The sequence below is a fragment of the Pygocentrus nattereri genome, chromosome 7 (genome assembly GCF_015220715.1).
Source record: "Pygocentrus nattereri isolate fPygNat1 chromosome 7, fPygNat1.pri, whole genome shotgun sequence".
NCBI classification, from domain to species: domain Eukaryota; kingdom Metazoa; phylum Chordata; class Actinopteri; order Characiformes; family Serrasalmidae; genus Pygocentrus; species Pygocentrus nattereri.
The window spans coordinates 27,440,711-27,466,331 of record NC_051217.1 but is presented as its reverse complement, the minus strand read 5'-3'; the positions used below and the strand labels follow the sequence as shown (position 1 = coordinate 27,466,331).

The window sequence follows — 25,621 nt, the reverse complement described above, 5'->3', positions numbered from 1 at the left end:
GGGAGTTTGAGTGTTTGGAAATCTTGATGCGTCGAAGGGGTGCACACCTTCACGTATGGACTGATATGGATTGAGAGACTCTGAATAAGAAGGTCTACACCCAACATCATCAACACCACTTGGGGAGTCGACATGTGGAAGAGTTTCAGTCTGATACATTGATGTGTTTATATGTCTTTGCTTAGTATGTGAAGTAATATTGATTGAGTACGTTGGGACCTCAGATGTGTTTTATTTTCTTTTCACGAGTTAGGGAAATGGGTTTTTAGGTTTGTTATCGGGTCCGATAGGTCGACTAGCCCGCTAACGAACATTATTTTAATTTGTTTATTTTTGGGGTTCCATATGTATTAGCTTAAGTCAACTTCATACATGTTGAATTTTTCCTTTTAACGTTGGACTGGAGTTCCATAAAGGAGGTTGCTTGTGGCAGGAGAGCCGTGAGAGAATTTTTCCTGTCTAAATTGTTTGATGGAAATTTCAGGAAAGTTGGCTGCCTGACAGGTTTTTTCGCTCTCACACTCCAGACAATGTGCAGTTGTTAAGAAAATGTAATGTGTTATATGTGTAAACGCACATATGTTCATCTTTTTTTTCGAAGCTCTGTATAGCCGCGAAGGGGGAATATGAGGTGTATAGACGATCAACTATGAACAAAGACCGTTGTATTAGTAGATATGGGGGAATAGAATTAGACTACACCCTAGGCAGCTCCACGGCATGGACATTTGATTTGTGTGACATTAACTGCGCAGGTCAGAATTCATCATACAGAGGTTACGATGAGTATAAGTTAACTGATCAAATAGCCGCAAGATTCAAAAATATTCCTATTATCTCGGCCCTCTTCCCTGTCACCCCCAACAAAAATGTAGACCGCATCAATTACGTTAATTACCAGGTCATGCACCTCGCCAATTTAACTAAGGTAGCCGTTGAGGGCCTCAGCGCACAGCTCTCAGCCACATCTTTGACGACTATACAAAATAGAACGGCCCTAGACACGCTTTTGGCGGAAACGGGAGCTGTCTGTCACATCTTTGGTGATATGTGTTGTACATTCATCCCCAACAATGCCGCCCCGGATGGGTCAGTTACTAAAGCCCTAGAAGGCCTCAAAGCTCTCTCTAAAGAAATGCATGACAACTTCATCACGGGATGGTTAGATAAGGTGTTTGGCAAATGAAAAGCTGTGTTTATTTCGCTATGCACGTCGATCGAAGTATTTTTGGCCATCCTCATTACATGCGGCTGTTGGTGTGTTCCCTGCATTAGGACGTTAGCAGAGAGATTCATCACCTCAATGTTTCACAAACAGGAACTAAAGGGGACTATTATAATGCTTCTACTGGGAAAGGGACATGATAGTGAGGACGAAGGCGATGACAATGATCCGGCAGCAGATATTACGCTTAACCTGGGGGGCACGGAATACATGTGAGGATTGACCTTTCAGGGGAAAGGTCAAAAGGGGGAATTGTGGATTTTTACATCTTTAGTAGAATACTTTTGAGCATTAATATTTGTAGTAGTATACTTTTGAGTATTAATGTTTGTAGTAGCATACTTTTAACTATTAATATCAGAAGGCATTAACTCACGCTTAGCATTAAAGAGTTATGACATTCATATGGCAGGGTAGGCTACAACAGGCAGTTTGTGACAAACATACAGAGATGTACGCAACAGGAAACTGGCCAAGGCCATAAACTGAAGTAGGTCTGCGCTTAACCGTTAGAACATGAGGATTTCGTTAGAACATGAGGTTTTCACATCCATATATGGTAAACCATATGTCCATTGCACCCACTAACAGGAACATGTACACATTTAGGTTTAGCTTATACACACACACATATTCAGCTTCAGGGTATAAAAGGAGTCAGAACACATTGGGAGGTCAGAGCTTACCTGGGAGATACATGATGCATGTTCTCTGTTTGTAACCTCTCCAGAATTCTGTAATAAAACTTTGTTTGTTTCACTTCAGTCTGATATACTTGTCTCATTTTTTTTGCATCAACGAACACGCAGGACTGGTTTCGTCCACACCATTTATCAACGTATTCAACAACACACGAGAAACGTATTATTGTGATCTTTTTATTTTTTCATCTGCCGCTCGTCAGTGGCATTCAATTGCTGGAATGCAAACGCGAAGGCACCGGTGTTACGGTAACACCGGCTATAGGCATCTGCCGCTCGGAGTGTCACTATAGCCATCCACACTAAACGTGCATAATCAATGTACAAAGTTAGAAGTGTACTGTTAGAGGTATTAGACGCAGTTTGTAAAACAATACTATTTAATTACAAAAATACTAATAATAGCACTGAGTTTGCTTTGAATAAAAGTATTGACGAAACGCATGTTCACAACGTTAGCCTAAAGTGCATCTTTTCACTTTAGGTATAAGGTAAGGTGTTGGTAGAGGAACAGCTTGGGTGTCTCAACATCTGAGAAATAAACAGATTTGTCTCCCAAGACTGACAGCCTAGTTCGTATCAACCAGAGGTGTTATTTCGTATATAACAGTTGCTATGTCAGTGTACAGTAAAGAGAACAGGGAAGAAATTACCGGGTTGATTAAAATTCATCTATATATATATATATATATATATGCTCTCCATTATTGGCACCCATAATGTTTAATACATAATGTGGAATATCTCCTGGAAAAAAATTATCAAGTGTAACAGCTTTTTTCTATAGAGAACTTCTGTTTGATACAAAAGAGCAAATGATAAACAACATTTAAAACTAAAAACAACAGGAGAGAAAAAATAGGAAAACCTAAAGCTTGCTGTGGCACTGGTATTGGCACCCTTTACAGTAAATCAGTATGGAAACACATTTTGACTCACCTGTGCTAAATCACAAATGAGAATCACCAGTGATAAATTGTCAGTGCCCATATGACATTAATTACCCAATGAATGATGACTTGAGTGTTTTAAAAAGCCAATTGTTATTCCCTGTTCCTTTGTCACAATGGTTAAGACAAAGGAGCTGTTTAAGGACATCAGAAGTGCTATTATTAGCAAACACAAGATCTCCAAAGGGTATAAGGCCATCTCCAAAGACCTTGGTATCCCTGTTTCAACAGTGCACAATGTTATTAAGAAGTTTGCCAAGCATGGAACAGTCAAGAACCTACCTGGACGTGGAGGGAAGAGGAAAATGGATGAGAGATGTCTTTGAAGGTTGGTGCAAATGGTGGAAAAAACACCACGTCAAACATCCAAAGACCTGAAGGCCAACCTGGAACAGTCTGGGGTCATGGTTTCAACAAGTACCATTCGGCGCACACTAAACCAAGCAGAGCTTTATGGGCGAAGGCCAAGAAAGTCACCATTGCTGAAGAAAAGACATAAAAATGAACGACTCAGCTTTGCCAAAGAGTACCTGGACAAACCACAATCCTTCTGGGAAAATGTTCTGAGGACCGATGAAACAAAAATAGAGCTTTTTGGTAATGCACACCAACAGTTTATTTATAGACGGCGCAATGAAGCGTATAAGGAAAAGAACACCCTACCTACAGTTAAGCATGGTGGAGGATCCATAATGCTGTGGGGCAGTTTTGCAGCGTCTGGTACTGGGGGTCTTGTCCGTATCACAGGAATCATGAAATCGGAGAATTACCCAGAGATTTTACAGCAAAATGTCCTACCCAGTGTAAGAAAACTTCATTTGAGTCGAAGATCATGGGTCCTCCATCAAGACAAAGACCCAAAGCACACATCCTAAAGCACACAGGAATGGTTGAAAAGGAAGAAATGGACTGTTTTAAAATGGCCAGCAATGAGTCCTGATCTCAATCCCATTGAAAATATATACACATATATATGCACGCCATTATATATATTTTTCCATATGGTCAGTTCCAGATGGCTGACATATTCCAATAACAGTAACACCGTTGAACATTCACACAGGTTAAAGTAAACCTTATACCTCTTTATGACTGTGCATAGCTTAAGAGAATGAGCAGTAGTATCAGTGGAGTCTGTGTGTGGCTACTGCTGCTACAGCTGCAGATAAAGGTCACTTCTTAAACAATGGGTGCCACTTATAAACAGCTTAAGGTGGTATCAAAAATTTGCATTGTTACAGCTTTGAGAGGCAGATGTCGACAGCTGTCTTTTATAAGTAAATGTCAAGAGCCACTGGCCCTTTATTAGTAACATTATGTTTGCCTTAACACCCTCATGCAGAAGTACACTAGGGTGATTTTTAAAAAAATTTACATCTTCGCTGTAATTATCTGGCCTTTTGTGTAGAGCACAAAATAGAGCATTTGTCTGAAAATCTTGTCTGCAGTATCTGCAAAACAAATTCCACACAGCTTAACTTTTTAGTAAAGCCTCCAATTAATTGAGAGTCAAATATTCAATGGTGGAAGTTTTTTAATGGCCCCAAAATGTTTATAATGTACTTTTAGAGTAGCAACAGCCAGAAAATACCAAATACATCAGCCCTGATAAATATATAAAAAATGGTTATTTGGTCGAGGTGGCACACAGTAGATCCGTCTCCCTGTAGTTTGTGCTGACCATAGAGCTAGAATAACAAACATTGTATCCATCCACCTACAACAGGCACAAATCAAGAAAAGGCACACACTAAGAAAATAAAGTACAGATTTGTACTTAAGTGAGTACAAAGGCTTGTCGCTGGGGCTGTACCCTGTTGAGGTACAATACAGTAACTTTCAGTGCAGGTCCTTTTTTGTACCCATGGTTATTGTACCAGTTGGGGTACGTAATTGTACCCTAAGAAGCAAAAATGTACCTTTAAACTATGGTACAACTGTGTACCCTTTCCCAAAAGTACCAACATATGCTTTTAGAGGTACCACCCCAGCGACAAGCTATTTTGGACCCTATAGTGACAAAAGTGTACCAGAAATATCCACACAAATGTTCATAATGTCTTTCTACACTGTTTATTTAGTAGTAAACAGACAAATGTACCATACATTCAAAGAGCATTACAAAGAGAAATACACAAATGTTTATATAGGTGAGCTCAAATAGTTAAAAAACTGTCCCACCTCCACTGCAGTTTAAGAAATATCTTCAGAACCACTCCATACCATTAAAAAGTGGCATCAACAATGTACAAAAACAGTGAATCCAAAGAAAAAAAAAAAAAAAAAAAAAAAAAAAAAGTCAAACGTCATTTTAAAAAGCGTATTTCATTCAGTCATGGCAAAATTTATGAATGTGTACTCAAAAAATAAATGTTCTAGAGAAGATCAGCCTCCAAAAAAAAGATACAAAATTGACATCCTTAAAAGACACTTCAAACACCAAACATGCCCCACTCAATTGTAATACTAAAACTAACATTCAAGAAACAGCTTCACAACTAAATGTGGCATTAATGACATACAAAAATGTCCAATGTGGATACCATGGTTATTACAAAAAAAAAAAAAAAAAAAAAAAAAAAAAAAAAAAAAAAGAGTGTTGCATACATGAACATGACAATTTATGAACATGTACTCCAACCTTGAAAATAAAAGATCAACCTCAAAAGGTATTACTAAAAATTGCCAATTCTGTGCCTAATATGACTTCAGACTAAGTACTTCATTGAAACAAAGAGATCATCAACTGAATATGTACAGTGGGGCAAAAAAGTATTTAGTCAGCCGCTGATTGTGCAAGTTCTCCTACTTAGAAAGATGAGAGAGGTCTGTAATTTTCATCATAGGTACACTTCAAATATGAGAGACAAAATGAGAAAAAAAAATCCAGGAAATCACATTGAGGATTTGTAAATAATTTATTTGTAAATTATGGTGGAAAATAAGTATTTGGTCACCCACAAACAAGCAAGATTTCTGGCACTCACAGACCTGTAACTTCTTTAAGAAGCTCTTCTGTCCTCCGCTCGTTACCTGTATTAATGGCACATCTTTGACCTCGTTGTCTGTATAAAAAAGACACCTGTCCACAGCCTCAAACAGTCAGACTCCAAACTCAACCATGGCCAAGACCAAAGAGCTGTCGTAGGACACCAGGAAGAAAATTGTAGCCCTGCACCAGGCTGGGAAGAGTGAATCTACAATGGGCAAGCAGGTTGGTGTGAATAAATCAACTGTGGGAGTAATTGTAAGAAAATGGAAGACATACAAGACCATTGATAATCTCCGTCAATCTGGGGCCCCACTCAAGAGCTCATCCCGTGGGGTCAAAATGATCATGAGAACAGTGAACAAAAATCCCAGAACTACACGCAGGGATCTGATGAATGACCTGCAGAGAGCTGGGACCAAGGTAACAAAGGCTACCCTCAGTAACACACTACGCCGAGAGGGACTCAATCCTGCAGTGCCAGGTGTGTCCCCCTGCTTAAGCCAGTACATGTCCAGGCCCGTCTGAAGTTTGCCAGAGAGCATACAGATGATATCATGTGGTCAGATGAAACCAAAATAGAACTTTTTGGTAAAAACTAAACTCGCCGTGTTTGGAGGAAGAAGAATGCTGAGTTGCATCCCAAGAACACCATACCTACTGTGAAGCATGGGGGTGGAAACATCAGGCTTTGGGGCTGTTTTTCTGCAAAGGGGACAGGACGACTGACCCGTGTTAAGGAAAGAATGAACGGGGCCATGTATCGTGAGATTTTAAGCCAAAACCTCCTTCCATCAATGTTGAGTCTCTGAGTTCTGGAAGTTTTAAGCTTTAAGGAAGTTTTAAGTAAAATGATCAGGTTATGTTACTGGGAATTTTGGAAACAAACTGTTGGGAGAACTTTTACGGTGCCTTAGGGGTGTCTTCCCTCCTGTACTGTTAGTTTATAGGAAATGTACTAAAATATACTGGTTTTGGCCCCTATCATTTTATCAGTTTATTATGTCATTATTATTTTGTGTGTTTTGTTTCTGTGTGTATAGTGTTGGTGTGTAGATAAATTTTAATGTAATAGGTATAAACAAGTATGTTCTGCTGGGATTGTCAAATTTTTTAAGGCGCAAATACTGTGCACACAGATACTATGCGCGCATATATATATATATATATATATATATAGACACATACATACATACATACACACACACACACACAATATATATGCATGTATTTTATTTATTAGTTGTTTATTTTAAATGTAGAAGTTATTATTATTATTGTTATTTATTTATTGTCTCTTAGGTTATATTTTTTCAGAGAAAGGGTGGGGGTGGGGAGTTCTTGGAAGCTTTAGCAATTGTTACAATTGTATTAACGTATTTGTAATTAAATATTTATATATATATATATATATATATATATATATATATATATATATATATATATATATATATATATATATATATATATATATATATATATATATATATATATATATATACATACACACACACACACACACACACTTAATACTATATTTATATAAAATAGGCATGACACCATAAGCCTTATGCAATATTTTACTGAAATGTCTTCATAATGATGTGCAAATGAGGCAGCCCATCCCAAATGTACCTTTTGTTGGTGGTTAAATGGTACAAATCTGTATTGTTTAGTGTTAGCAAAGACTTTTGTACTTTTCAGAAAATCAAAAGGCACATATCTGACCCTATGAAGTCCAATATTATACCTTTGAGGGCACATTTGTGAAAAGTGTACTTTGGAGTACAAGACAGTATGTATATCGTACCTCCATTTTTTAGTGTGTACTGAAGTCAAGCAATGCCCTAGGTCCTAAATACACTGCTCAAAAAAATAAAGGGAACACACAAATAACACATCCTAGATCTGAATGAATGAAATATTCTCATTGAATACTTTGTTCTGTACAAAGTTGAATGTGCTGACAACAAAATCACAGAAAAAAAAAAAAAAAAAATCAATGGAAATCTAATTTATTAACCAATGGAGGCCTGGATTTGGAGTCACACACAAAATTAAAGTGGAAAAACACACTACAGGCTGATCAAACTTTGATGTAATGTCCTTAAAACAAGTCAAAATGAGGCTCAGTATTGTGTGTGGTCTCCACATGCCTGTATGACCTCCCTACAATACCTGGGTATGCTCCTGATGAGGTGGCGGATGGTCTCCTGAGGGATCTCCTCCCAGACCTGGACTAAAGCATCCGCCAACTCCTGGACAGTCTGTGTTGCAACGTGGCATTGGTGGATGGAGCGAGACATGATGTCCCAGATGTGCTCAATCGGATTCAGGTCTGGGGAACGGGCGGGCCAGCCCATAGCTTCAATGCCTTCATCTTGCAGGAACTGCTGACACACTCCAGCCACATGAGGTCTAGCATTGTCCTGCATTAGGAGGAACCCAGGGCCAACCGCACCAGCATATGGTCTCACAAGGGGTCTGAGGATCTCATCTCGGTAACTGATGGCAGTCAGGCTACCTCTGGCGAGCACATGGAGGGCTGTACGGCCCTCCAAAGAAATGCCACCCCACACCATTACTGACCAACTGCCAAACCGGTCATGCTGAAGGATGTTGCAGGCAGCAGTTCGCTCTCCATGGCGTCTCCAGACTCTGTTAGTCTCAGACGCTTTCATCTGTGAAGAGCACAGGGTGCCAGTGGCGAATTTGCCAATTCTGGTGTTCTCTAGCAAATGCCAAGCGTCCTGCACGGTGTTGGGCTGTGAGCACAACCCTCGTCTGTGGACGTTGGGCCCTCACACCATCCTCATGGAGTCGGTTTCTAACCGTTTGTGCAGACACATGCACATTTGTGGCCTGCTGGAGGTCATTTTGCAGGGCTCTGGCAGTGCTCCTCCTGTTCCTCCATGCACAAAGACGGAGGTAGTTGTTGCCCACCTACGGCCTCCTCCACGTCTCCTGGTGTCCTGGCCTGTCTCCTGGTAGCGCCTCCAGCCTCTGGACACTACGGTGCCACAGCTCACATTGATGTGCCATCCTGGATGAGCTGCACTACCTGAGCCACTTGTGTGGGTTGTAGAGTCTGTCTCATGCTACCACGAGTGTGAAAGCACCACCAACATTCAAAAGTGACCAAAACATCAGCCAGAAAGCTTAGGTACTGAGAAGTGGTCTGTGGTCCCCACCTGCAGAACCACTCCTTTTTTGAGTGTGTCTTGCTAATTGCCAATAATTTCCACCTGTTGTCTATTCCATTTGCACAACAGCATGTGAAATTGATTGTCAATCAGTGTTGCTTCCTAAATGGACAGTTTGATTTCACAGAAGTTTGATTTACTTGGAGTTATATTGTGTTGTGTAAGTGTTCCCTTTATTTTTTTGAGCAGTGTATATTATTCAAATACACAGATGATAGATCAGTTCCATCTCAGTTGGTGCAATCTGAAAGAGTCTCCTTCAGCTTCTTTCTGTCCCTCTCTTCTTGTGTTTAGTAATACATAATTTTTTTTAAAACTCAGATTTATAAGAACTCAAAGAAATAATGATCCATCATTTTATTATTTTTTTTAACTGATAAAATCTCATCTAGCTGGGCTTCGACGGAGCTGCTGCCTCTTAATTTTTCCTATAGATTGAGGAATTGACTGACATCAAGCGGTGTTATGATGACCATTTAATACAAAGCTGAAGTCAGCTTCTTTGAATTTTCCTGTTCTGCCTTTAATTCTACAGCAGTTGTATTCTGGCAGCTCACAATGGGAAAATTTGAACAAGAACTTGGCAAATAAAAACCCACTGTATGTGTGTATTGTTTCACATAACTGTAAAAGTAACAAGAATGTTTAACAAGGCATGATAACATTTGCCAAGATATGTTGGTATCCTTTTCAAAACTAGAATGTGTCCTGGGTTTGGGTCAAGGCAAGAGGCCCACTACATGCATGTTCAGACTTCTAACACTGCTAAAAATATCCCTACGTTACAAGTGAGGAACTAATAATAATATCAGTCATTGGTTTTCACATAATTTGTGTACCCCAATAGTTTAGAAATCTTCAGAAACAACACCGACTGGCTCGTTATCTCTGTAGATGTTTTACTTTTTAAAAGAGTACCCGCACTTTAAAGACGGTCCCTTACGTGCTTCCTACTGCAGATATTAATGCCATTTTGATCAAATGTACTCGGCAAAATGGAAATATCTGGTACATTAACGAAATAAAAAGATTGTGTTCTGTTTTGCCACGATTAAGAAAATGTTATTTCATATATTTTATGTTTATGTTTGAGGACAGTAGGAGGGCGAAACGTGAATTGGGTTTGGCTGAACTGCAAATAAAACTCTTCCTTATAGGATTGCTTCTGGCACAGCCAACTGTCAATGGCTAGCAGTAAGGGCAGATAAGCTTGCCACGCAGTTGCCACTGTGTTTTCATTGGCTGAACGGGCTCTAAGTCATAGTTACACGATCCAGTATGACTGGAATTCTCGAAGAACAACTAAAGGGAGACGTTACCCTGAATGTTTAAGCCCTGCGCAAACAGCGGAACGAAGGGACAGCACAAACGTATCCTGTTCATAGGTCATGTTTAGTTGAAACACAAACGTAGAACTGATAGAACAATAGTACAGGGTGGATGGGTGATAAGGTTACGGTTAAGAAGCTGAACCAGAGGTCCGATATAACATGTTGTATACGATAATGTTCGACAAAGAAATATTATTTAAAACTGTTGAATGTGCTGAAAAGTAAACTTGCTTGTTGCCTTAGCACAGTAGCCATTTTTGTTTATTTTATCGATTGGTTTAATTTGTCGTTTTGACTTAAGAAATTTAATATCTTTTAGCTCCTTAGTAAGACATTGTTACCTACAAATGGACCTCGGCACGGTCTTGTGTTGCTCTCTCGGTGCTGCTTTTGGAGGGGTTCTGTATGCTTCTTATAAACTTGGCTTACTGTACCGGTTGTTCCACAAGGTAAGTGTTGATATAATCAATTATGTTATGAGACGTCAACAGTCAACTAACAGACACGTTTTAGGTTTTAGCTGATTGCTTTATCGATCGGAGATTTTTTGTGATTGAGTTAATTGTCACTGCAAACAGAATATTTAAGTCAAAATCCCTTACGTTCTTAAACCTGGTGCTTGTGAAAGTAGTAGCTAGTTACTCATTTTACACTTGTCAGACACATTTCAGTGAGTAATAACAAGAATGACTACCAAAACCAAAAAGGTGCAAGAAGACTGGTTATAGCTTATATCATCAGGTGCAAAGTAAACACGCGGAAGACTTTGCTCTTAGTCAAGATCGACAAGGTTAAACTTTGACTTCGAGCTTCTTCTCATTCGCTTTTAAAGGTGAATCTGGCCATTTTATTTTCTGCACAATTCAGTCATTGAGATTGAAACAAAGTAAATCAGAGTGGTTCGTTGTATAGAAACGTACCTGTTAACCCTGATTTCTTTACAGATCAAAATGATCAGTGAGCCTACTTGTGACCTGAGTTTTTATATGTAACGATAAAAAAATACATTAAGCCTTACAACATCCTATATTAAACACCATATATTAAAATGACATTTTAGGCCAAAGCTGTAGTGAAAACGATGTCTCAGGCATCAGACCCTGTATAATTATTAAATATCCTAGCTTTTTGATAGGTAGACTTTGTGATTACTTTGTTTTAATTTTAATGAATTAATCATTAACATTATTAAAATTGTTGAAAGTTGAGAAATTATAATTAAACTAGTCATTTTTGTACCATGAAAGAAAAAATCTAATGTCAAAACAAGCACTTTTAGAGTGCATGACTCATTTTGGTCTTGCATGTGCAGACCACACCTTCAGTCTGTGGCTGTGGTATGAAGAGTCACTGTGGCACTGTAGACAGAAGAGGAATGAAAATGACATTACAAGGAAGTTTTTCGGCTGGCCTCTCTTTTAATTGTCTGAACATTTTATCATGAATGAGGAAAATTAATTTTGAAAAGTAAACTTTTCATATTTGTTAACTTACATTAACAGACATTTCGTTCTTCTGTAAAGTTACTGTTAGGAGATAGTAGACTTTCTTATGACAGCTTTTATGCTTTATGCAAAATGCTAACCAACAGTAAATGTCAATGGGAACCAATTACTAAGTACCATTGTATCACTGAGTGGCCAGCTGGCTCATTGTAGTCTAGCTTTCATGCATTGCTAGTAGTGTTTGTGTTTTTGATGTAGCATTTAACAGTGACTGACAAACTGATTTCAATTTGTTAACTCTTGCAACCTGTCTCAGGCAGAGACAAAGAGCTCTCGGCATGGAGGCGAGAGCGTGGCAGAGGTTCTGCGTGATCATGGCATCAAGTTTGTTTTCACGCTAGTTGGTGGACACATCTCGCCCATTTTGGTGGCATGTGAGAAACTGGGTATTCGTATTGTGGACACTCGCCATGAGGCAACAGCTGTGTTTGCTGCTGATGCTGTTGCAAGACTCTCTGGTAAGTCTGAATGAATGTGTTTCCATCAGGAGCTGCAATTGAAATAAATATGTTTAAATTAATTAACTACTGAGAACTGTCAACTTCAGGGGTGGGTGGTGCCCAGTATTTCCCAGCAGGTCATTTTTCTTTCTAAAAACATTGTTGTGAAACAGCTTTTTGCTGTTTTTTGTGAAACAGTTTTTGCTGTGCACTTGGATAAGAAACATTTTATGGTTTTGACTGCTAATAACACTGTGTTCCCTTTGATGTGACCTAAAGATGTTTCATCAGCCTCATTGCTGCTGTTATTATCTGTAAGGAAGTACATGCACAGATAGAGTCTGAGGGTGGGGCTTGAGACTCTGCCATTTTGTCCTTACTCTCTGTTCAAGTGCCCTCTTAGTTGGTGTATATAATGGTTGTTTTATACTGCCTCTGCCATTGGTCAACCATTTCTGCTCAGCTCTGACCCCACCCCATAATACAACTCATAGGTCAATTTGGATTCCACAGGCTTCATCACTCTTGGGTGCCCCCTCTGATTTAGTTCTGTCTGTCAGTTCAGATTAATTCTTGATCTGCTCTGACCTGTAACAGACACACACATCACCATAACAAATCCCTTTGATAAACACTAATAATGTCTCTTTAAGAAAGCATTACATTTCAAAATTTGAACAGTTTGGTTTATTTTTGAACATCAGCTAAACACAATCATGGTAATTAGAGGCACTGTAAACTTTATAGTTACAACTTAGAGCTATAACTTACTCATTCTTAGCAGTTAGGGTAGTCATTAACATTACAAACATGTATGCTGGAGACAGGGTTTCAAATCCCTGCTAGAGCAGATATGCTAGCATTTTATGCTGCTTTTAGAAAGAAGCCTAACACTACATTTGCATTCATTTAAAACATAATCCTTTGATAAAAATGGTTGCAATATGGGCTTACTACTGGCACAATGACATGACAATTGGTCCTATTCTTGGAAGTTTGAACCAGGCCTGGCTCAAATAGGGTGAGGCCAACAGTCCAAGAGAGCATAATTGTCCTTGCCCTACCTGTATGGGTAGGATTTCCCCTCTCTCCCATCACTCAGCACAATGCTAGTCAATGTGAATGTCTGTTGACTGAAGTAGGAGAATTTTTGGGACTGTATTCTCTTTTAAGCCTGTTGAACTGTCCATTAGTGGCAGTTAAAAAAGATGTGGTGGTGCTACACATATCTCAGAGGAAGCTAGCTTTCACCCTCTTGGCATGGTGGTATTAGGTGCTGGGGGGACTAAGCTATCAAGTGGAATTGACATGACTAAAATAGTGAGGAAAAACTGGGTAATTATCAAAAAATGTTTTACACTGTCTGTTTAATGGTGTAAATCACATTCATCTACATTCAGGTTTGACCCACAACCCACCCCCACCCCCATTGCATGCTGTTTAAAATAGCATTTTCTACATTTCATGCAGGAACAGTAGGTGTGGCTGCAGTAACAGCAGGACCGGGCCTCACTAATACAGTTACTGCAGTGAAGAATGCCCAGATGGCTGAGTCACCTTTGCTTTTGATTGGTGGAGCAGCTGCCACTTTACTCCAGGTCGGGAGCTGCAGAAAATGCAGGATCGTTGTATCATGACTAGCATGTTAGTTTGTGTGTTATTTTGAGGGTAACATATTAGCTTGTTGCTAGTGCATTAGATCAGGACACTATAAAACACAGAAAGTGTTTCACATATTGTATTCTTTGAATGTTAAATGTTCTCATAAACTGAAAATGGAAACATTGACAAATTAATATGAGGCACATTTTCATCCAGTGTTTATTTTTGCTGTATTGGAAAATGTGTCTAATGAGACATTGCTGCATGGCATTGAATCAGATTATGAATTTTTTATGTTTTTATACCCCTACTCACAGTAATAATGAAATTCACAGTCAAACTAAATTATTTTTCAGATGCTGAACTAAATATTATTATTACTTGTTTTAGTGTTGTGGGGAACATGTTATGTTATTACATTTTCCTGTAATGAAGTAGTACAATAGATTTCAGTTTCTTAAATTCAAAAATTAAAATCATTGTGTTACTCATATGTTCCTTACAGAGCAATATTAACTATGCACAATGCATTTAAAACATATTTCCACTATGTATATCTGCGCCTGCCATGTAATCTTCATTTACTTGTGCACTTCCTGCAACAGCTGACTACGTGACTTTGTTTGTGTATATGAGTAGCGCAGGGATGGGAAGCGCTACTCAAAGAGTAATTTTTTGAAGCATCTAGTCATGCGAATATGCAAACTGATTGATAAAGATCCCTTTGCTGAGGAAGAGAGGTCCCCTCTTGAGCCCAAGCTCTGTGAGCTATACTCTTCATTCATGAAGATTTTATTTCGAGGCAGCTGTCCAGCAGACCATTTCTACTGCCTAGTTTTTAAATAGCATCTGCTGTTCATCATTTTAATCAGTCATAGCTAGCTCTGTCTTGCGAAGCCTGGTCACTTCTTATTTCTCCTTTTATCTGAAAAACTTGAAAGAAAATGTGAAAGGGCACTTGAATGGGGGTGAATGGAACTTACCAGTTAAAAAACATTAAAAAAAAAATAATTTAAAGTTTAAAATAATACAATTTAATCTGGAACTTCCTTTAATTTTGGAAAGTAGAAGGATGCATTTCACTTAGAGATATTTCACTAAAACTAAAACACAAAAAAGGTTTTGGGCAGTAGGACACTAGCATTTATGCTGCTAAGTGCTGACAGGCAAGCTGATCAGCTCATTGGCTGATTGAAGTGGTTTCTGCTCACTGACATCATGAATATGCATGAGGCACAGTTTTAAAGTCTGATAAATTAAGTTAAAAAGCATTCAAGAATATAATAGCAGTAGTCAAATGTCTTATGCTGTTCTGTGTTCAGGAAATGAAAGCATTCTTCTGTTTTAGGCATTTACAAACTATGATTTTAAGCAAGCGCTCCATATTTTGGACTCACTCATGAAGGACCTCTGGCATTTGACAAACCCAGAAGACATTACTGAGTGGCAATTCCCCTCTTTCTCTGGTGTCCTGTTCTTAAGCAAAAATTATGTTACTGTGATAGGTACTGAAAGGACTATTTGGTGTCCTTCGTACTTTCAGCTTGGCATAGATATTCTCAGTAGAGAATAAAGTAATACAATTACATTTAGAGAGAAGCAATTAGTAACTTGTCATTTTTTTTTTGTAGTAACTACCTCAACACTGGATGTTTACATAGAGATGTTAGCAGAAATCTGATTATCCTTTTGTTAAACACTGCAGTGCAGCCTACCTACTACCTACCTTCTGCTTTAGCTTATTTTAAACATTATTACAGTGAAAATAAATGGAACATTAATATTTTGGGTTTTTTTGAGATGGGAGAGGTTGGAATATGGTAGAGGCACCAAGTTCTGTTTCAGTTTAGTGTGTTGTTTGTGTGCAGGGTCGGGGTGCTCTGCAGGATATTGACCAGTTGTCTCTTTTCAAGCCGCTCTGTAAATTCTGTGCATCTGTGAGGAGTGTGAGGAAGATCGTTCCTACTTTAAGAAAAGCTTTGGCCATTGCCCAGTCTGGCACTCCAGGTAAGCAGCAGTTGGACTATAATAACCTTGAAATTACATTCTATTATGGCGGAAGGTAAATACATGGGGTGTTGTTTTTGTATGCATGTGATGTACAGCATTGTGCAAGATGACCTGAAACAGAATTGATTTTTTTTTTTTTTTTTAGGCCCTGTATTTATTGAATTTCCCATAGACACTCTCTATCCTTATCATGTGGTGGAGAAAGAGTTTTCTCCTAAAGGCACTCCAAAAGGAATAATGGGAAAAATTACTGCATGGTATGTTTTAAGCCTGCTATCATTCCTGTTCTGACAAAATATCTCCCCTGTCGTTTAGTTTTTTATTTTGATTAATCCAGTGCTTGGAATGCTAGATTTATTGATTAACATAAATCTGACTTCCTGACAAAATAGACTTCCTAAAGTGAAATTTATCTTCTCACAGGTATCTTCACAACCATCTAACAAACCTGTTTGCTGGAGCATGGGAAGTGAGGGACATTTCCCCTTTGCCTGTTCATGTACCTCAAGCCACAGACCAGCAGGTAAGGCTAGCCTCCTCAAAGCAGTTTCAGAGGGGATGTTTTCAACAAAATTTAATGTACTTCATAAGTCATTGATAGTGTAGAATATATAAGAGCACTGACTAAGCAAGCCTATAATCAAGCTGTCATTAAGTGTCTTTGCATGGCTGACTTTTGCCTGTTATTTTTGTGGTGCACCTTTGGCACTAGTCTGCCTCTGTTAGCGCTTGTTCATCTGAGCATACTGAATCAGTGTTAAAGTTCAGTCTAGCAAATCAATGCATAAGGTGCCAAAATACTGGGGTACTGTTTCAATAGTTTTATGTAACATACCCTCACTAGCTTCACCTTGCCACTCAGAATGAAGGAGAGTCAGAAGAGTCAGCCCCAATGAGCTAATTAACTAGCCATGCAAAATGTTTTTTGAGATGTCAGAACATAACATACTTAAAACTTGTAACTGCTTTGTTTAGCTATAAACTTTGGTTTAGAACAATGATGTATTGTCTTTTTTGTTGTCGCTAGACATGTACCCTGGAGTGAATAAGTTATGTTTAATAGATGAAGTAGTTTGCAACCTAAACCCCATTCTGAACACAGCAATTTATGTTTTTTGATATATTAATAAATACGTTCAGCATTCTACAGTGTGAGTAAAATACAACCCCGATTCCAGTGAAGTTGGGATTTTGTGTAAAACATAAATAAAAACAGAATACAATGATTTGCAAATCCTTTTCAACGTATTTTCAATTGAATACACTACAAAGACAAGATATTTAATGTTCAAACAGATAAACTTTATTGTTTTTTGCAAATATTCACTCACCTCGCCTGCAACACGTTCCAAAGAAGTTGGGACAGGGGCAACAAAATACTGGGAAAGTTGAGGAATGCTCAAAAAACACCTGTTTGGAACATACACAGGTGAACAGGTTAATTGGGTTAAAAGGGAGCATCCCTGAAAGGCTCAGTTATTCACAAGCAAGGATGGGGCGAGGTTTACCACTTTGTGAATAACTGCATGAGCAAATAGTCCAACAGTTTAAGAACGTTTCTCAGTTGCAGTTTCTCAACGTGCAATTGCAAGGTATTTAGGGATTTCATCATCTACAGTCCATAATATCATCAAAAGATTCAGAGAATCTGGAGAAATCTCTGCAAGTAAGCAGCAAGACAGAAAACCAACATTGAATGCCCGTGACCTTCGATCCCTCAGACGGCACTGCATTAAAAACCGACATCATTCTGTAACGGATATTACCACATGAGCTCAGGAACACTTCAGAAAACCATTGTCAGTGCACACTGTTTGTCGCTCCATCTACAAGTGCAAGTTAAAACTCTGCCATGCAAAGTGAAAGCCATATATCAACAACACCCAGAAATGCCGCCGGCTTCTTTGGGCCCAAGCTCATCTGAGATGGACTGACGCAAAGTGGAAAAGTGTCCTGTGGTCTGACGAGTCCACATTTCAGATTGTTTTTAAAAATCATGGACGTCATGTCCTCCGGGCCAAAGAGGAAAAGGACTGTCCAGATTGTTATCAGCGCAAAGTTCAAAAGCCAGCATCTCTGATGGTATGGGGGTGTGTTAGTGCCCATGGCATGGGAAACTTGCACATCTGTGAAGGCACCATTAATGCTGAAAGGTACATACAGGTTTTGGAGCAACATATGCTGCCATCCAAGCAACGTCTTTTTCAGGGACGTCCCTGCTTATTTCAGCAAGACAATGACAAGCCACATTCTGCACGTGTTACAACAGCGTGGCTTCGTAGTAAAAGAGTGCGGGTACTAGACTGGCCTGCCTGCAGTCCACACCTGTCTCCCATTGAAAATGTGTGGCACATTATGAAGCACAAAATATGACAATGGAGACCCCGGACTGTTGAGCAACTGAAGTTGTACATCAAGCAAGAATGGGAAAGAATTCCACCTACAAAGCTTCAAAAATTAGTGTCCTCAGTTCCCAAACACTTATTGAGTGTTGTTAAAAGGAAAGGTGACGTAACACAGTGGTAAACATGCCCCTGTCCCAATTTCTTTGGAACGTGTTGCAGGCATCAAATTCAAAATGAGTGAATATTTGCAAAAAAACAATGAAGTTTATCCGTTTGAACATTAAATATCTTGTCTTTGTAGTGTATTCAATTGAATATAGGTTGACAAGGATTTGCAAATCATCGTATTCTGTTTTTATTTATGTTTTACACAACGTCCCAACTTCATTGGAATTGGGGTTGTACTTGTTTGCTCCTTTTTTTTTTAAAAGTGTGATTGTGCTCTTGTTCTGGCGGATGTTACTTCTCGCCAGCAGAGGGTGCTGTTGTCTTGGTGTTCATTTTATGTGTTGCAATAGCCAATGGAAATGCGAGTGAGCCAGCAAGCAGGAAATGGATGTTTGATAGTCAGTTGTGCTGGATAGAAGTACACATGTTTGAAGTGTGCCTAAATCTGTATCCATCCATTTTCGTTGCTTTCGGAAAGCATTATCTGTAAGTCATCATCATCATCATCGTCGTTGCCCGCTTAGTCCAAACAGGGTCGTGGTAGCAGTTGGGAGAGCAGAGAATCCCAGATGACCCTGTCCCCCGCAACTTCCTCCAGCTCATTCCCGGGGACCCCAAGCCGCTCCCAGGCCAACTTGGAGACATAATCCCTCCAGCGGGTCCTAGGGCGGCCCCGGGGTCTTGTCCCGGTAGGCCGTGCCTGGAACACCCCCACCGGGAGGCGTCCAGGGGGCATCCGGATCAGATGCCCGAACCACCTCAACTGGCTCCTCTCAATGCGGAGGAGTAGCGGCTCTACTCTGAGCTCCTTCCGGATGACCGAGCTTCTCACTCTATCCCGTAGATAGCCCGCCACCCGACGAAGAAAGCTCATTTCCGCCGCTTGTACTCGCGATCTCGTTCTTTTGGTCATTACCCACAGCTCATGACCATAGGTGAGGGTTGGGATGTAGATCGACCGGTAAACAGAGAGCTTAGCCTTTTGGCTCAACTCCCTCTTCACCAATATAGTCTGGTACAGTGACCGCATTACTGCTGCCGCCTGTCCCAGCCTACGGCCGATCTCACGATCCCTCTTCTCGTCACTCGTGAACAACACCCCAAGATACTTAAACTCCTCCACCTGGGGCAGGTCCTTTCCCCTTACCTGGAGTGGGCATGCCATCCTTTTCCGGGCCAAGACCATGGACTCAGACTTGGAGGTGCTGATCCGCATACCAACCGCTTCACACTCAGCTGCAAACCGCTCCAGCGAGCGTTGGAGGCATCCATGTGATTCCGCCAAAAGAACAACATCATCTGCAAATAGCAGAGACGCCACCCTCCGGCCTCCACACATAATGCCCTCCTGACCCCGGCTACACCCGGACACTCTGTCCATGAATATCACGAACAAGAGTGGAGACAGAGCACAACCCTGGCGAAGTCCAACGCTAACCCTGAAAGAGTCTGACTTAATGCCGAGTATACGAGTTTCTGTACATTCTTAGAGTTCTCTTGAAACTTTTTCTTTTTTGAAACTCTGTAAAGCTGCTTTGTGACAACATCCGTTGTAAAAAAGCGCTATACAAATAAATTTGATTTGATTTGATTTGATATACGGACACAGCTCTCACTCCGGGAGTACAGAGATTGGATAGCCCGGAGTAGTAGCACCCCATACTCCCAGAGGACCTCCCACAAGATATCTCGAGGAACACGGTCATAAGCCTTCTCCAAGTCCACAAAACACATGTAGACTGGGTTGGCAAACTCCCATGCCCCCTCAACAGTCTGTGAGAGGGTGAAAAGCTGATCCATTGTTCCACGGCCGGGACGGAATCCACATTGTTCCTCCTCAATCTGAGGTTCAACTATCGGTCGGAGTCTCCTTTCCAGCACCTTTGCATAGACTTTCCCAGGGAGGCTGAGCAGTGTGATACCCCGATAATTGGCACACACCCTCCGGTCCCCCTTTTTAAAAATAGGGACCACCACCCAGTCTGCCAGTCCAAGGGTACTGTTCCCGAGGTCCATGCAATATTGCAAAGGCGTGTTAGCCATGACAGCCCCACAATATCCAGAGCCTTAAGCATTTCTGGACGAATCTCATCCACCCCCGGTGCCTTACCACTGAGGAGCTTACCAACTACCTCAGTGATCTCCACCAGGGAAATGGAACTTGACACCCCAGAAGCCTCTGGCCCTGACTCCCGTGAGGGAGGCATGTCTCCCGGATTAAGAAGTTCCTCAAAGTGCTCCTTCCACCGACCGACAATATCCTCATTTGAAGTCAGAGTTTCTCCACCCTTGCCGAATACAGCTTGGCCGCAGCCACCCCGACCCCTCCTGAGTCGTCGGACAGTTGTCCAGAACCTCTTTGAGGCCGAACGAAAGTCTTTTACCAAGGCCTCACCAAACTCCTCCCATGCCCTGGATTTTGCTTCTGCCACAGTTGCAGCTGCCACCTTTTTTGCCTGTTGGTACCTATCTGCTGAATCGGGAGTCCTTTGGGCCAACCAGTCCCTAAAGGCCTCTTTCTTCAGCTTGACGGCCTCCCTCACCACCGGTGTCCACCAGGAGGTTCTTGGGTTACCGCCCCGACAGGCACCCACAAGCTTTTGGCCACAGCTACGCCTGGCAGCTTCCACAATGGAGGTTTTGAACAGGGTCCACTCAGACTCCATGTCCCCTACCTCCTCCGGGACGTGAGAAAAGCTCATTATCTGTAAGTAATATTACTTATTAGCACCTCCTCATGCAACATTATTATTTTTGGATTGGAAATGTTTAAGATGATCACATTTAATTGTGTTTACATTGATGGCGTGGTTGCACCATGGTGCTGCGTGATTGGGAATTTGCATCTTTGCACCTTGTTCAGCATTGTATCTATGTAGCTGCATTGCTGCAGTCCCTGATTCTGATCATGGCGGGTAGGGAGAGTCAACTTTACCCACAGCCACCTCCATATGCACAGAGGTATGTGGAGATAAGTCCATCGGGCGGTCATGTGCTAAGATCTGCCTCATCAACGTCTACCCACAAGGTCACCGCCATAAGAAACTGAGAACTTATGCAATCCTTGATGACCAAAGCAATAAGTCGCTTTGGATAAAAGCGTCTGCTAAATGTAATGTAATGTAATGTAATGTAATGTAATGTAAAGTCTCTGGCTAGATCTTCACTTTTTGACACATTTGCCATTACCAAGAACTCTTCCCCATACATTCTTAAGACTTGCGCAGGAGTTTTGGAGGTGACTGGAAGAAGAGCGACTCACTTTACTGTGGAATCACTGGACGGCTGATGCAGTCTGCGCCTGCCCACGCTCATTGAATGTGACATGCTCCCTGACAATCATAATGAAATCCCAACCCCTGAGGCAGCTCTCTATCATTCTCACCTCAGAGACATTGCTGCAGAGATTCCAGCACTTGATCCCCAGGCAGACATTCTGCTGTTACTAGGCAGGGACATTATTCAGGCCCACAAAGTGCTTGATCAACGAAATGGCCTTCCAAATGCTCCAATTGCGCAGAGGCTCGCTCTGGGGTGGGTTATAGTGGGAGACGTCTGTCTTGACAGAGCTCACAGACCCGCTGAGATAAATGTTCTCAAGACAAGCATCTTGGACAACGGTCGACCAAGCTACCTCTTCCCATGTCAAAACAGCCTCCAGGTGAAGGAAAACTTCAGCTGTCAAAGTCATCACAAGACTAACTGCCCCAATTTTGGACAAAGAATTGGACTTGAGGAGGCCAACGCCATGGGAGAAACTGTTTTCATACAAACAAGTGTAGATGAAAAACCTTCTTACTCAATCGAGGAGCAAGCCTTCCTGCAGATAATGGAGAATGAAGTCTACCAGGAAGATACGAACAGTTGGGTGGCTCCACTGCCATTCCGCTCACCCAGACCACGCCTTCCCAACAATAAACAGCAAGCCATCCAACGCCTCACCTCAGTTTGTCGCACGCTGAAGAAGCGACCTGCAATGAAAAAACATTTTGTGGACTTTATGCAAAACATATTCGATAACGGACATGCGGAACCAGCACCACCACTGAACAAACAAGAGGAGAGCTGGTACCTGCCTTTCTTTGGAGTTTACCACCCTTATAAGCCAGACCAGATAAGGGTTGTCTTTGACTCTAGCGCATGACATCATGGGCTGTCTCTGAATGACGTACTTCTCACAGGTCCAAATCTTAACAATACCCTGATTGGTGTGCTGATGCGGTTCCGCAAGGAACAAGTGGCAGTCACTGCCGATATCAAGTAGATGTTCCATTGTTTCTTAGTGTGAGAAGATCATAGGAACTTCCTGCGCTTCCTTTGGCACTGAAACAACAACATGGAGGAGTCTATAACAGAGTACCGCATGAGAGTGCATGTGTTCGGCAACAGTCCATCACCTGCTGTCGCAATCTATGGGCTCAGAAGAGCATCTGTTGATCATGAGGATGATGATGTCAGGACAAGGCGCCTTGTTGGACGACATTTCTACGTCGACGATGGTCTTATTTCGTTTCCAACTTGTGATGAGGCCATTGATGCTCTCAGGAAGGCCCAAAAAACCTTGGCAGCATCAAATTTAACACTGCACAAGTTTGCTTCCAACAGCATAAATGTGATGAAGGCATTCCCCAAGGAGGACCTTGCAAAGGGACTAAAGGATCTTGATCTAGGAACGGACTTCCCACCCATGCAACGAAGTCTGGGTATAAGCTGGGATGTTGCTACAGATGAGTTCACTTTCCAAGTGTCTGCCACGGAGAAGCCCTATACTCGCAGGGGGGTGTTGTCGACTATAAATAGTCTGTATGATCCTCTTGGGTCTGCAGCTCCTGTTGAGAGAGCTTACCACAGAGTCTTGTCAGTGGGATGACCCACTTCTTGAGAAGAAGCTCAAAGAATGGTGTGAGTGGAAAAACTCCCATAAGGATCTAGAACATGTCAGAATCTCAAGGATGTACACTTCCATCTCTCTCAGCAGTTCCACATTCAGGGAGCTTTGCATTTTCTGCGATGCCTCCACTCAAGCCATTGCTACCGTGGCCTATATCAAGGTCAAGAACGCAGAAGGAAAGGGTGAACTCGGATTTGTGTTTGGCAAGGCCAAGCTAGCACCACTACCAGAGGTAACAGTTCCCAGACTCGAGCTCTGCTCAGCTGTTCTGGCTGTGGAAATTGCAGATGTGCTCATAGAAGAGATGGATGTTCAGTTCCATTCAGTGAAGTTCTTTTCCGACAGTAAAGTCGTCCTTGGATACATTCGCAATGAGTCGAGAAGATTTTATGTTTATGTAAGCAACCGTGTGCAGAGAATCAGGAAGTCATCCTCACCAGAACAATGGAACTATGTTCCCACAAACATGAACCCAGCGGACCAGGCTTCAAGGTCAATCCCTGCAAACACCTTGATGTCAAGCATGTGGCTTAAGGGACCGGACATCCTGTTGAAGCCAGAAAAGGTTGGGACTCGCGTGGAATCGTCCTTCAACTTGGTCAATCCGAACTCTGACCCAGAAGTCCACCCTTTAGTGACATCTTGTGCCACTCAGATCGTAGAATCTCCCTTGGATCCAAGATGTTTTGAATCTTTCTCATCCTGGAGATCTCTTGTAAGAGCCATATCAAGGCTGATCCACATAGCTAACACCTTCAAGCAGAAAAACAGCAGGAGCAGTTGTCAAGGCTGGCACATATGCAAAGGATCCCTTCCAGAGGATCTTGCAAAGGCTAAGAGCGTCATCATACGAAGTCTTCAATACAAGGCCTTTCCTGAAGTCTTTGCCCGTATTTGAGCAAAGAAAGCTATCCCTAAACAGAGCCACCTCAGTAAGTTGTCTCCTTACCTGGACGATGCGGGATGCCTCAGAATTGGAGGCCGGCTGTCACTCACTGATCTTGAGAGTGATGAAAGAAACCCACTCATTGTCCCTCGTCGTCATCATGTAACAATCCTTTTAGTACGCCACTATCATCTGCAAGTATGCTATCAAGGACGCCATTTCACTGAGGGTGCAGTAAGGTCTGCTGGGCTATGGGTCATCGGTGCAAAGCAATGCGTCAGTGCAGTAATTCATGGCTGTGTGACTTGCCGCAAGCTACGTTCGAGAACAGAAACACAAAAGATGGCAGACTTGCCAATTGACCGTCTGAGCACAGACCCTTCACTTATGTTGGAGTGGATGTATTCGGACCTTGGACAGTCTCTTCCCGTCGAACTCGAGGAGGCTGTGCCAACAGTAAATGGTGGGCAGTCATCTTCAGTTGTATGAGCACCAGAGCCATACACATTGAGGTGGTTGAGTCTATGGAATCCTCAAGTTTCATCAACGCAATGCGGAGGTTTCTCTCCATCTGTGGCCCTGTCAAACAGTTGAGGTCTGACTGTGGGACCAATTTCTTAGGGGCATGCAAGGAGCTTGGTATTGACTCAAGACACTGTAACGATGAAGCCATACAGAGGTTCTTGGATGACAATGGATGCACTTGGATGTTCAACCCACCTCATGCCTCGCACATGGGAGGTAGCTGGGAACGCATGATTGGTGTGACAAGGCGCATACTTGACTCGATGCTTACAGGCATCACGACCAATCATTTGACCCATGAGGTGTTAACTACCTTTTTAGCAGAGGCTACAGCCATTGTCAGTTCACGACCCCTGGTCCCAGTATCCACTGATCCAAGCTATCCGCTCATCCTGACACCAGCGACCCTTCTTACTCAAAAGGTTGGAGTTCCAGCCACTCCCCCTGGCGATTTCAATGAAAGCAACCTGTACAAACTCCACCTTGCAAGGTCGAAGGAAATCGCACTCAGAAAAGCCTAATCTTCAGGAAGGGGACCTTGTGCTGCTAAAGGACGGACAGGTCAAGCAGAGTCAATGGACGTGGTGGTCAAAACCTTCCCTGGTCATGATGGGAAGGTGAGGAAAGTTGAAGTCAAGATTGTTTCAGGAGGAATGTGTAAAACCTTCTTGAGACCCATAACTGATATTGAGCTCCTCCTGCCAGACACCAAGGACAAAGACTAAAGGAAGACAATATGATTGTGACATCCTGTTGATGTCAGGCGGGGAGTGTTCTGGCGGATGTTACTTCTCGCCAGCAGAGAATGCTGTTGTCTTGGTGTTCATTTTATGTGTTGCAATAGCCAATG

At 41.6% G+C, this 25,621-nt stretch overlaps 1 protein-coding gene across 1 annotated transcript in view; it reads left to right on the top strand.

The window, feature by feature from the left end:
- The first annotated feature begins 10,391 nt into the window (after nucleotides 1-10,391).
- ilvbl (ilvB (bacterial acetolactate synthase)-like) overlaps nucleotides 10,392-25,621 on the top strand; it is a 32,079-nt gene continuing 16,849 nt past the window's right edge. Inside the window, exons 1-7 of the mRNA XM_017723439.2 lie at nucleotides 10,392-10,546; nucleotides 10,719-10,848; nucleotides 12,161-12,362; nucleotides 13,815-13,942; nucleotides 15,815-15,953; nucleotides 16,102-16,213; nucleotides 16,380-16,479. Coding sequence (XP_017578928.1) covers nucleotides 10,509-10,546; nucleotides 10,719-10,848; nucleotides 12,161-12,362; nucleotides 13,815-13,942; nucleotides 15,815-15,953; nucleotides 16,102-16,213; nucleotides 16,380-16,479 — 849 coding nt within the window. The 5' untranslated portion in view covers nucleotides 10,392-10,508. The remainder of the gene's footprint in view (nucleotides 10,547-10,718; nucleotides 10,849-12,160; nucleotides 12,363-13,814; nucleotides 13,943-15,814; nucleotides 15,954-16,101; nucleotides 16,214-16,379; nucleotides 16,480-25,621) is intronic.